This window comes from Callithrix jacchus, chromosome 7 (assembly GCF_049354715.1).
Source record: "Callithrix jacchus isolate 240 chromosome 7, calJac240_pri, whole genome shotgun sequence".
NCBI lineage: Eukaryota > Metazoa > Chordata > Mammalia > Primates > Cebidae > Callithrix > Callithrix jacchus.
Genome location: NC_133508.1, coordinates 68,069,963 through 68,082,551, shown reverse-complemented (window position 1 = coordinate 68,082,551; position 12,589 = coordinate 68,069,963). Strand labels below are relative to the sequence as shown.

The 12,589-nt window shown below is 52.6% G+C and overlaps 1 protein-coding gene across 6 annotated transcripts in view; it reads right to left on the bottom strand.

Annotated features, from left to right (window-relative positions):
- Positions 1-388: 388 nt before the first annotated feature.
- SERINC2 (serine incorporator 2) overlaps positions 389-12,589 on the bottom strand; it is a 74,588-nt gene continuing 62,387 nt past the window's right edge. For 5 of the 6 annotated variants that reach the window (XM_078331022.1, XM_035308507.3, XM_035308510.3 and 2 more), the window contains 9 exons: positions 11,827-11,988; positions 10,829-11,019; positions 10,295-10,374; positions 9,774-9,911; positions 8,167-8,336; positions 5,927-6,017; positions 5,461-5,602; positions 1,923-2,144; positions 389-1,046 (listed from right to left, as the gene is read on the bottom strand). In XM_078331022.1, the coding sequence (XP_078187148.1) occupies positions 911-1,046; positions 1,923-2,144; positions 5,461-5,602; positions 5,927-6,017; positions 8,167-8,336; positions 9,774-9,911; positions 10,295-10,374; positions 10,829-11,019; positions 11,827-11,988 (1,332 nt within the window). In that variant the 3' untranslated portion in view covers positions 389-910. The remainder of the gene's footprint in view (positions 1,047-1,922; positions 2,145-5,460; positions 5,603-5,926; positions 6,018-8,166; positions 8,337-9,773; positions 9,912-10,294; positions 10,375-10,828; positions 11,020-11,826; positions 11,989-12,589) is intronic. The other variant, XM_035308512.3, reaches the window with a different exon arrangement.

Here is a 12,589-nt window from a genome sequence, read left to right as displayed (position 1 = left end):
AGAGGGGCCCTGAAGACTGTCTTCTGGCCAAGTCATCGCCCCCTCCTTCTCACTGTGGCTCTGCCCTCATCACCCTCCCTCGGATGGTGGGGCAGCCTCCTGCCTGACCCCACTGCCTCCAGACTCTCCTTTTCTGACTGCTAGACCCACCCCCTTTCCCAAATCCCTGGTCTGCCCCTCCTTCCTGGTTGGCCCCCTCCCCTCAGGATCTGATCCCCCTCCCCTCTGACCCAGAAGACAGAGCCCAGGCCATTCTGTCTGCCTTTGAGGCCCTTCCTGGTCTGGCCCTGATGTCCCAGCCTCCTCAGCCCTAACATTCCATTTCCAAGCCCCACACTAGCCCCATGCAGTGGGGCACTGTGCTGAGGGTGAGGAGCACGGAAGATGGTACATGAGCTGGCTTGTTTATTAGCAAAGTCTTAGAGACACAGTAAGGCACGAAGTCCAGGAAGGGGCAGGGTGCCCTGGGGGACATGACCCCCAGGACCTCAGTGCTGGATGCCCCATCGTGGTGGGAGCTCCCCGTTCTTGAGCGGCTCTGAGCAGCTCTCTCCAGCAGCCCTGCTCCCATGGAACTGAGGACAAGGGAGCCTGAGGATGAGGGAGCCCTTTCATCTCAAGACGCTGAGTATGGGTAACAGGGAGGAGGGGAAGGAAGAGGCAGCTCCACCCTGTGGGTGGTGGGAGGGTGGGGCTCGGCAGGAGTGTGGGGCTCAGCAGGAGCCTGATGCTCCGCAGACCCTGAAGGCACTAAGACTAGAGGGCCTGGCTCAGAGGCAGGTCCTGGAGCTGGGGCAGGGGTGGAGGCTCAGCCTGGCTGATGGGTATGGGTAGGGTACAGGATGGCTATCTCTGAGCCCAGAGGCACCAGGTGGTAGGAGGCACCAGGTGGCAGGTTGTGGGGGCTGCCTCAGCTGAAGTCGCGGTTGGGCATGAGGAGCGGCGCTACCAGGGTCCACAGGTAGAGGAGCAGCCCTGCCCAGCTGGCGCAGATCTTCACCCACACAGCGGTCCATGTGCTAATCATCTTCTGGGTCTCACCGGGCCTGGAACACACCATCTTCCCCATGAGCCTGGCTCCTGGTCTTGTGACTTCCCTCTTGGCCCCTGGCCTTATGACCCAGTGTGACCCCTGACTTCAACTCTGGCTCTTCCCCTGTAATTCCAGTCCCTGTCTCTGACATTTTAACACCTGGCCTTCTGACCTTGGACATAGCTCCTGACGTCAGTTCCCATCTTGAGCCCAGTGTTAGTCCATGAGATCGTGACCTGACTCCTGGTCTCCAACCTTGTGATCTGAATTCCAGGACCTCAATCCTAGCCTCTGAACTTGGGACCCTGGAGCTCCTGGCCTTAGTCCTGACCACTACCCTTGACTCTGACCCTTGATCCTGTAGCTCAGAGGTGCCCCCTGACGTTATTACAGTCATTTAGCTCCCTCACCTTGCCACTTCAATCCTAGCTTTATGGCCTCCTACTCTCAATTTTAACTTTAACCAAATGACCGCATTTGTGACTCTAAATGACAAGTCCCAGCCCTAGACCTCATGACTCCTATCCTTGACCTTGTGACTTTGGTTCAGATCTCCACACCCTAATCCTAACCCTCCAACCATGAAGCCCAAATCTGACCCCATGACCCCTGATTTGTCAACCCCTCCTTCCCTGCACAGGCCCAGCCCCAGCTGCTGTGCTTCCCCCATCTTAGTCTCCTAGCGAAGGCACGGGAGATGAGCAAATGAAGGCACTGGTGGGGAAACTGGGGCAGGGAAGGGGCAGGCTCTGTGGAGGATCCTCGATAGAGACCCCCACCCCCAAGCTGTCAGCAGACACCAGGAAGAGCCAGTGAGGGATGGCAGGAGAGATGTATGGACCTGCACCCTGTGCCCCGGGCTCTGTCCATGCCCCGCTGGGCTACGTACTTGTACCAGTTGGTGAGCGTCATCATGATGTGCAGTGAGGCCAGCACCAGGCAGAAGTGGAAGAAGGAGTAGCTGTAGGTGACACCATCCTGCTCGTTGTCAAAGGCCGGGCCCTCACAGGCTGCCAGCTGCTGCTGCTGCTGCTGTGTGGCCTGTAGCATGGGTGGGCACTCCTCGGTCTGCATCAGGCTGTTCACCTGCCGATGGTCTGAGGAGCGCAGACTGCAGGGGAGGGAGGAAGGCGGGCAAATGGATAGACCTGGCGTTGGTCATAACACTGGACACAAGTGGTCCCAGAGCCTCGTAGGCCAGTGACCCGGTTACTGGGCCCAGGGGTTAACAAACGGCTTTGCCTCTCAACTCTACCCCTACCCGACTCCCACTTTCCATGTGACCTTGAGCAAGACACTTAACCTCTCTGAGCCTTTGATTCCTTGTCTGTGAAATCAGGGATAATCGTACCTCCTTTGGAGGGCTGCTGGGAGGACTAGATGGAATAATGATGTAAAGTCTCCAGCATAGTGCTTGGCACAGAATATAAATTCAATAAATAGCCACTATGGTTATGATAGTTCCTTAGCCATTAACACGTGTTAAGTAGCTAACGCTACAAAGCACCGTACCAGGTCCTACATCCACTAAGAATGTTAATAATTAATTGTGCTTGTTTGTCATTAATTTTCAGTTTCCATTTTATTAGTGTCAGGTGGTTTTACCAATGGCCGCCCTTTCCTTCATGCTTACACTAAAAAAAGAAAAGAACAACAGTAATGATTGTATACCATTGCTTTTCTGTGATGAGCTTTGATGTTTTTAACAGAATTTGATAGTTTGAGACATAATTTTTTAAAAAACCAAGTTGCATTTCAAAAAAATAATAATAATAAAGGAGAGCTAGATTTCAGCCCCCTCCCAGCAAACTGAGAAATCACTCCTTGCTGTGCTCGCATGGGCCCAAACCACTGAATATCACATGGATATCTCTGCATGTGATACACTGGACTCACGTGCAGAGGGCCCAGCCCTTATGGGTTGTATATGCTTCTTTGCTGCCTGTGCTGTGAGAACCATGCTAAGAACAGACCTGTGCCCCTGGGCTCTCAGCAGTGCAGGTGCCAGGGAGCTGTGGGTGTGGAAGCAGCAGGAAGCACAGCTGTGCCAGGTCAGGGAGGGGAAGGGATAGAGAACCAGGGGAAGGGATAGAGAACCAGGGGCAGGGAAAGTGCCAAGCTCCTTGGCCACCACCCACCACGAGCTCATGGCCTCCTCCTTGGTCTCCGTTTCCCTAACTGTAAAATGAAGGTAATCAAGCCAGGAGTGATGTACCCCTGTAATCCAAACACTTTGGCAGGCTGAGGCAGGAGAATTGCTTGGGCCCAGGAGTTTAAGGCCAGCCTGGGCAACACAGTGCCTTTACAGAAAAAAGAAAAAAAAAAAGTTTTATAAGTAGCTGGGCATGGTGGTGTGCACCTGTAATCCCAGTGACTCAGGAGGCTGAGGTGAGAGGATCACTTGAGCCCAGAAGTTTAAGTCTACAGTGAGAAGGGAAGGGAACGGAGGGGAGGGAAGAGAAGGGGAGGGGAGGGGAGGGGAGGGGAGGGGAGGGGAGGGGAGGGGAGGGGATGGGAGGGGAAGGGAGGAGAGGGGAGGAGAGGGGAAAAGAAAAGAAAAGACAGGCTGGGCACGGTGGCTCAAGCCTCTAATCCCAGCACTTTGGGAGGCCGAGGCAGGTGGATCACGAGGTCAAGAGATCGAGATCATCCTGGTCAACATGGTGAAACCCCGTCTCTACTAAAAATACAAAAAATTAGCTGGGCATGGTGGCGTGTGCCTGTAATTCCAGCTACTTGGGAGGCTGAGGCAGGAGAATTGCCTGAACCCAGGAGGCAGAGGTTGCGGTGAGCCGAGATCACGCCATTGCACTCCAGCCTGGGTAACAAGAGCGAAACTCTGTCTCAAAAAAAAAAAAAGACAGAGGGGTAATTCAAGCCTTTCCAGCTTGAAAAGGAATCAAATGTGATAAAGAAGACAAATGTTTATGAACTGTACAGAACTGAATTGGAGAAAATGTTTTGAAAAATGCCAAAACAGAACAAAATGTGAAAGTGCCTTAAAATGTTCTAGCCCAGGGGCCTGGAGGCAGGGGTGCTGTTGGAACTGGAATGGATGGATGGGGAGACCAGAGGAGCAGAGTCAAGATTTCCTCTAGAGTTAAAAGCAGATGGAAAGTGGCGCTTAGAGAAATGCAGGGCCACAGGGAGGCAAACTCAGGGTCTGCCAGATTCCGTGTAAACAATAATTAAACCTAATATTATGATCTAGTGACTCATAAGAACAGCCACTCATAGCTACCTAGTTGTGCAAATGTTCACAATATTATGTTCATACTAATATACAAATATGCAAATGTTCACAATAATATGCAACACTTATTTGGCAAACTCCCAGACTCAAGCAATCCTCCCACCTCAGCCTCCTGAATCACTGGGACAACAGGTGCACACCGCCATGCCTGGCTAATTAAAAAACCTTTTTTTTTTTCTGTAGAGACACTATGTTGCCCAGGCTGGCCTTGATCTCCTGGGCCCAAGCAATCCTCCTACCTCAGCCTGCCAAAGTGTTTGGATGACAAATAACTTACTACTTGCCAAGTTCCTAAGTGTTTTTGCTTTGGTTTGTTAATTTTTAAAAAGAGATAGGGTCTCACTATGCTGCCAGGCTGGTCTCAAACTCCTAGGCCCAAGAGATCCTCCCACCTTGACCTCCCAAAGTGCTGAGATTACAGATGTGAGCCACCACACCTGGCCCCTTTCTAAGTGTTTTACACATATGGATTCATCTATGGCTCTTCCAACAATCCAATGAGGAAGGTACTATTTTATCTCTATTTTGCAGATAAGGAAATTGAGGCTCAGAGAGGTTTTTGTGTTTTTTTGGCAGGTGGGGGGGGTTTTGCCCAAGATCACACAGTGAGGAAGTGGCAAGGCCAGGCTCAAATGCAGGCAGTCTGGCTGCAGAGACCACATGGATAAGCACCTACTAAGATGTCCCTTTGAAAAGTGCCACTATGCGACCTTCAGCATAAGCTGCCTTGTCTCAGGGGAGAGTGTGGGGTCACAGCCACATCCACCACAATGGAGGCTGTCATCCTCTTGTTATTGAGGACAAAACAGGAGCTCAGAAAGGTTAAGCCACTTATCCCAAGCCACACAGCAGGTAAAAAACAGAGCCTGGACCCACTGACTCCAGTCCACGCTTCTTCTCTGACCCCACAGCTGTCTGCACCCAACTGAGCTGGCCCAGCATGCAGAAAAGGGCTGTGAGCCAGGAAGCAAGGTCACACCTGCCTCTGCTGCCCACTCATGCCATGCCCTCTGAGGAACTCAGTTTCCCCTCCAGCACAATACAAGAGCTGGACACACAGCATGCTAAGAGCACCTTCCAGCTTGGTATCCTGGCTCCCACATCCTCCCCTCACTTCCAGCTCAGGGCTCCCAGTCATGATTGATCCCGCCCCAGAATCCAAACCCAGCCATACCTGATGAAGAGGGTGCACAGAAGGAAGATGATGAGGCCCACAATGCTCGGGGCATCCCACCACTGGGTCTGATAGCCCTCGGGGCCAGCCAGGACCGTCCCATTGCCCAGCTGGGTTGGCAGGTGGGGGTTGCATTTCTGTTCTGGGGATGGAAGCACAATCATCCTCAGCCCATGCAGGCCAAGCCTAGGTAGCCAAGTGGCCCTGAGGATGGCCAGAGATCCAGCCCAAATAGATAGACACACAACTAATCACTCAAGTGCCAGCAACTGAGCACTCAGCAGTCACAGGGGAAGAGATACAACTCCGGAACAGACAGGGCCCTCCCATCTCATGGGAGGACTGAGTCTCAGAATGGGCTGGAGCTGGGATGTCCCTGTCACCTGTGAGGGTCCCCAGCCCCACAGCAGGCTGATGCTGGCCCAGGAATGAGGCCAGGCCTCCTCGAGCCTGGGCCCATACTCACCAGGGACACTGGATAGGGCCAACCAGGTGACAAACATGGTGTAGAGTGTGACGACCGAGGCCTGCAGCAGACCCGAGTTGGGCTGGGCGTTCTGCAAGAGCCGTTCACCGGTAAGACCCCTGCCCGACCAGAGACACCCCACCTACCCAGCCCACTCACACTAGCCAAGGGACCTCAGAAACTCCCACCCACCTAGGACACCCCAGCACACCCCACTTAGGGAAAACAACCAGGCCACCTACCACCCACCTCACTAAACAAAGGCTGAGTGCTAATTCTTCTTTCTCTGAACACCTCTCAGATTACCCGACCTCCTCTCCTACTGAAAACCCATCTCATCACACTCTGAATTCAAGCCTCCCTGGTTGCCCCTGTCTTCATCTCCACTTGGCCCACTGGCCCCCTCCTCCCTGCTCTCTATCAGGAGAGCCTGCCCAGCCTCTCCTGCACCCTGACATGTTCCTTCCCAGCATCTCTGCACAGGCAGCCCCTCTTTAGTATTCAGACAGGACTCCCACCAAGCCCTAGGAACCCTGACTATGACAGCCCTGCACCTGCCAGCCACCCACCTTTCAGCCCACACCCTCTCTCATGGTCCACATCGCACAATTTACCTAAAATGACCTCACTGGGCCTAGTTCCCTGTTGCCTATCCTTCCCCACCCCTCAACCACACGAGCACTTGAAGACATGGCTCTCTGTGATTAACAGCACAGGTGGCTGGGGATGGCAGCTTATGCCTATAATCTCAGCACTTTGGCAGGCTGAGGTAGGCAGATCGTTTGAAGTCAGAAGTTCAAGACCAGCCTGGCCAACATGGCAAACCCCTGTCTCTACTAAAAATAAAAAAATTAGCTGGGTGTGGTGGTGGGAGCCTATAATCCCAACTACTGGAGAAGCTGACACATGAGAATCGCTTGAGCCTGGGAGGAGAACGTTGGTTGCAGTGAGCTGAGACCACACCACTGCACCCCAGCCTAGGTGACAGAGCAAGACTCTGTCTCAAAAAAGAAAAACAAAAACAAATTTGGGCTAGGTATGGTGGCTCACCCTATAATCCCAATACTTTGGGAGGCCAAGGTGGGTAGATCACTGACTACTTGGGAGACTGAAGCACAAGAATTGCTTGAACCCGGGAAGTGGAGGTTGCAGTGAGTCAAGATTGCGCTACTGCACTCCAGCCTGGGCAACAGAGCCAGACCCCGTCTCAAAACACACACACACACACACACACACACAGAGTGCAGGCTCTGAAGCATGCCTGGGTTCAAAACCCAGCTCCCCATGTGACCTTGGCTAGGCCTCTTCTCTAAGCCTTCGTTTACTCATCTGTAAAGTGAGGATGAGGATGGTGTGAGGATCAAATGACATGTCAGAGGCCACTAACTGGCTGTCATCATTATTCCTCCTCCCCTTCCTCACAGCCATGTCCCCAACATCTAGAAGATGGCCTCATACACCAGAGGTGCTCAGGAGGTATTTGCTGAATAACTACTGATTGCTGTGTGACCTGGGACACAAACATCACTTTCTCTGAGGTTCAACTTTTCTTACTGGGAAATGAGGCTCTGACCAGAAGGGAGGTTTCCAGCTTTTCTGCTAAAGACCCCCAAAGACTACCTAAGCTCCCTGAAGCCACTGGTGTGCTGAGATCTCAAGCCGCAAAGCACCACGGGACTCATGAGGGACTCCAATGGTACTTTCTGAAGAAAGAACAGTTCCTCTGGGAGCTCCTGCCCATTATTCCAGATGGTCTTGGATTGGAAATGTGAAATTGTACCTTCCTACACTACTTCCAGATGTGTCCAGGAATCACCACTCCTGGACTCCCCCTAATGTTCCCCTAATTTGCATAGAAACAAAAAGGATAACATAATACCTGTTATAATATCTAAAGTCTGAGGGAAACCTACAGGCCAGGCATGGAGTGTTTACAAATAGGATCTCAGTCCTGAGAATAACTCCAATAGGAGGTCTTATTATCCTCATTTGATATTTGAGAGGCAGAGAGAGGTTAGGGCACTTTCCTCATTTGATATTTGAGAGGTAGAGAGAGGTTAGGGCACCTCCTAAAGACACCCAGCATGCAGCCGTGAGAGCCATGACTCACCTGGGGAGGCTGACCTGGGAGCCCACATACACGAGGGGGTGAAGGGATGGACAAGGAAGCTAGCCCCAGGGCTCAGGTTCCTACAAGAATCCCACCCACCAAGGGGCCAGGGAGGGACAGGCAGGCTCACCTGGACCTTCGGCAGGACAGCAGCAATGGACACACAGACGCAGAGGGTGAGGTTGAGGCTTATGAAGATCTTGCCCTCGTGGCAGGTGCTGGGCTCGGTGTAGTAGATGAACATCAGCGCCACAGCCGTAATCGACAGCGAGTAGAAGAGGACGGTGAAGAAGAAGAGGCCTGGGCCAGAGGGGTGGTGAGAGAGTAGGCAGGGGGCAGGAGGCACAGGGATCCCCGCTCCCTCAAGAGGCCTTGTTGGCAGCTCTCCCCTCTCCAGGTCTCAGTTTCCCCATCTAAGGAATGACGTCCTTAGATTTACTAACCAAATGAAGAGCAAAAATAAATAAATAAATAAAAAGCAGGAGTTGCAATTTTTGCATCTGATAAATCAAAGCAACAGAGATATAATGGTAAAAGGATCAATGCAACAATAAGAGCTAACGATCCTAATACCCAGATGCATAAGACTCATAAAGAGATTTAGACTCAACGAGACAGAAAATTAATAAGGATATCCAGGACTTGAACTCAGATCTGGAACAAGTAAACTCAATAAATATTTATAGAGCTCTCCACTTTAAATACACAAAATATACATTCTCCACCTTAAATACACAAAATATTGATCGGCCATTGTTAATACCCATTTTTAGAATAAAGCTACATTCCCATTCTCTCTCCCTCTTTTTCTTCCTCTTTCTTCCTCTCCTTCACTCCTTTTTTTTCCTTATCTTTAAAAAAAAAAGTAAAAAAAAAATAATAATTCAAATACGCAATAGAGGAGAAAATAATGGTGCCATAAAGGGTGGTAGAGCCTGGTCCTTAAACTTAGGGCTGTAATCTCAGGTTTCATGAATTTGAATCCCATCTCCAACAGGAAAAGGAAATGAAGAGTTATTATTTAATGGATACAAATTTTCTCTTTGGGAAGATGAAAACATTCTGGAATTAGACAACAGCAATGATTACCTAACATTATAAATGTACTTAGTAGCACTGAATTGTACATTTTAAAATAGTTAAAATGGTAAATTTTGTTATGTATTAAAAAAAAAAGGAATGACATCACTGCCTTTCCCCAACACCTTTATGAGTCATTGACCCACCTTGAGCTAAGATGCTTCACTTGCTACCTTGTATTAAGGGAACTGTGACAATAAACACAGTGAACTCAAAACAGCCTTGCAAAAACTGAATGAGGCAGTAAGGCAGCACCCAGGTGAGCCTTTCTTCTCGATGTGTTCAGAACTGAAAGAGAACCAGGGACTCACCCTGCTACTGGGGTTTCAGGGACCAGGTGTCACTTGAAGTTCTGCCTGTGCACCACCAAAAGGGCTTCACACACTGCTGGCTGTGTGTGGCCCACCCTGCAGGAACCCCCAAACAAGACCCCCCAAGGCCTCTCCAGGTCAGCTCTCCTCGGATCCCTGGGAAGTCACCCCAGGATCAGCAGCCACCCCCATCATCAGCCTGGGACAGTTGGAATCTTGCCCTAAGGCAGTGGCTGCTCAAGATGCCCCCCAATTTTATCTAGCTTCAGGGACCCGCAATTCCTCAGGTAGCCCCAGCTCTGCCCTGGCTAGAGTCCCCACATGGAGGCAGGGAGGCAGCACTGACCTGCATACCAGGCACGAGAGTCACGCTCCTCAGCCTTGCCCAGCCACAACTGGTTCCAGGAGTGCGCGAAGTCAATGAGCAGCACCAGCTGGATGAGGATAAAGAGGAAGGAGCCCACGACGCCAAAGTAGAACCAGACTAGGTGGGGAGAGGAGAGTGAGGGGAGGGGGTCCCTTTCCCACATCTACTCACTACTCATTCAACGAGCGTTTCTGCTATGCCCTGCACCAGGGACACTGAGAACAGAGTCCCTGCCCTCAGGGAGCCCCTAGCTACGCAGAGACACACACAGAGGGCAGGATATGGGTCAGGCGAGGCGGGCTCCCCCTACTCCTGGGTTGCACAAAAGGCCGCGTAGCCAAGCACCACAGTGTTGTCTCACAGGTGGAGAATGACACTGGACCCAGCCAGCGGCCTGGGCTCTGTGTGCCCCAGCAAAGAGCAGCCCCACCACATTCCTCCAACGTGAAGCCCCACCTCCCTCCCCACAGCCCCCCATGCCTCCTGCCAAACCCGCCTACTGTTGGAGAAGGAGCCATCAGGGATGTAGAAGGCACCCACGGTGATGCCCACGAAGATCAGGAACTTAAAGAACCAAAACCTATGGAGGGGGTGGGGGATGGACAAGCAAGCTGAGTATGGGCAGGGAAACTGGAAACCAGACTGGGCCTGGCCCCAGAGCCCCCACCCACCAAGAGCAGATGCCGGGAACAATGAGGGTGGGCTTTCTGATGGTCTCATGGGCACAGGTCTCTCCTGGCCCTGGGAAAAGCCCTAAGGGCAGGAGGGAGGACCACACAGCAGTGCAGGTGGTCACCCAGGTCCAGCCCCAGCTGTGTCACTGAAGTGCTCCGGGGCCTGAGGCTTACTGCCGACCTTTCTGAGCCTTACTCTCCATCTGAGAAATGAATCTAACTCAAAGAGCCGTTCTCCATGCTGTGCCCTCCCGTGGCTCCTGAGCCTGAGGGTAGGGTCTGCAGATCCCTGGACAGGCAGAGGAGTGGGGAAGGCACTGGGGGAAGGTCCCAGGGTGCCGGCAGGGACCCCTCTCTCACCCGTTCTGGATGGCAGCCCGGGGGTCCCGGCTGCTGCTCACGCAGAGCATGAGCAGGGTGAAAAAGAAGAAAAAGGCTGCCGTGGCGAAGCACATGCGGTAGACTGCGCGGTAGCCCAGCAGGGAGCCACAGTCGATGTAGCCCTGCAAGGCGGTGGGGATCCCGGCCCCCTCCTCACATACCCAGGGCAGCTGTGGAGACAGACAGAGCAGCGTCAAGGCCCCACCCCTCACAGAACCCTGGCAGCTCCCTTTATAAACCAGAGCCCTGCTCTGCCAAGGCCGTCCAAGAAAGAGGCTCTCCCAGCAGGGGCTGCGCCAGGCAGGGAGGGGGGCTCCAGCTCCCCTGTGCCTCCACCGCCTCCACCTCCACTCCTAACTGTCTCTGAGGCTGAAGCCCTGGGAGGGAGCTGCCCAGTTACAGCTTGTTACTATCTGTTTATTTCCCACCGCCTCAGTAACTATTGGGCTATCTAAAGCAGGGTTTCCCAAAGAGTTCTTCACCCACTGCCTACATCAGAACCACCTGAGATGCTTAGGGAAACAGGTTCTGAGGCCCCTCTCCCATGGTGTGGACTGAGAATCTGCATTTCTACAAGCTCCCCAGGGAGTCTTATCTTTATACACACTAAAATGTGTATAAGGCACCATGGTGATGCCTACGCCGCCCTGGGTCTGTGCCAGGCGGTAAGACATTAAGATGAAGGGGAGAGTTAGGAGCCCCAACTTAGGCTTGAGCACTAACGGGGAGAAGAGCACCCCCTAGGTCAGTGTCTAGGGGGACAGACATGATTAGTAAGATTTTCCAAGGAGACTGTGGCCTAAGAGAAAGAATCCCCCTGTGAGGTTCAAGCCCTCCTCCCCTCATTTCCAACCTCAGATCATCAGTGCACCCAAACACCCCTCATCTTCTGGATGAGCTGTGACCCCAGGCCTGGGCCCTCTAGCCTGGAGCAGCTGAGGCCCCTCACTGGAGGCTGCCCTGCCTGGGGTGCTCACCTTGTAGAGCTGACTCTCCACGCCCGGGCTCAGCATAATGATGGACACCAGCACCCCCAGGAAGAGGAAGAACGTGAAGATGAGGCGGCTCACCGTGGAGTTGCGGCTGGCAGGGCAGCAGCTGCACAGGATGCAGGGGGCAGAGCCACAGAGGCAGGACGCCTGTGGGACAGGACCATCATTCTCCCCTCTCCCCTTCCCAGCCCAAGCTCGCAGCTCCCACCACCTTCCTAGAGGTCAGTGCATCTGTACCACGCTAAGCAGGAGCACACTATTCCCCAGACACCAGCCCATTGAACTTTCAGGCTCCCTCTCTCCACCCCCCTTAGTTTTCCCCGCAGGACTTCCCACGGTCAGCGAGGCTTTATGTTTTACTTGTGTTTGTTGACCTCCGCTTTCTAGCAGGGCAGGGATTTTTGTGTTTTGTTCATTGTGGTATTCCTAGAAATTGAAACTGTGCCTGTCACACAGCAGGAGCTTAGGGGCTATCTGTTGAAGGACTATGATGTGTTTGGCATGGTACCAGTCGCCTGTTAAGACCACAGAAAACAGCATAATAGTGCATAATAAACATCAGTTGGATGAACGGAATGATTTTTGGTTCTGAGGCTATACCAGCACTAGACAGCAGGTGGCGGACTACCCTTTTCCCTCTCCAGAGTTCTCTGCCCCAGTTGCGGTCAGCCCTTCCCCTGGGCTGGCTGAAATCATTCAGAGGCTGGTGATGCCACACTATGCCCCACCTGAAAAGTAAACTCACCCT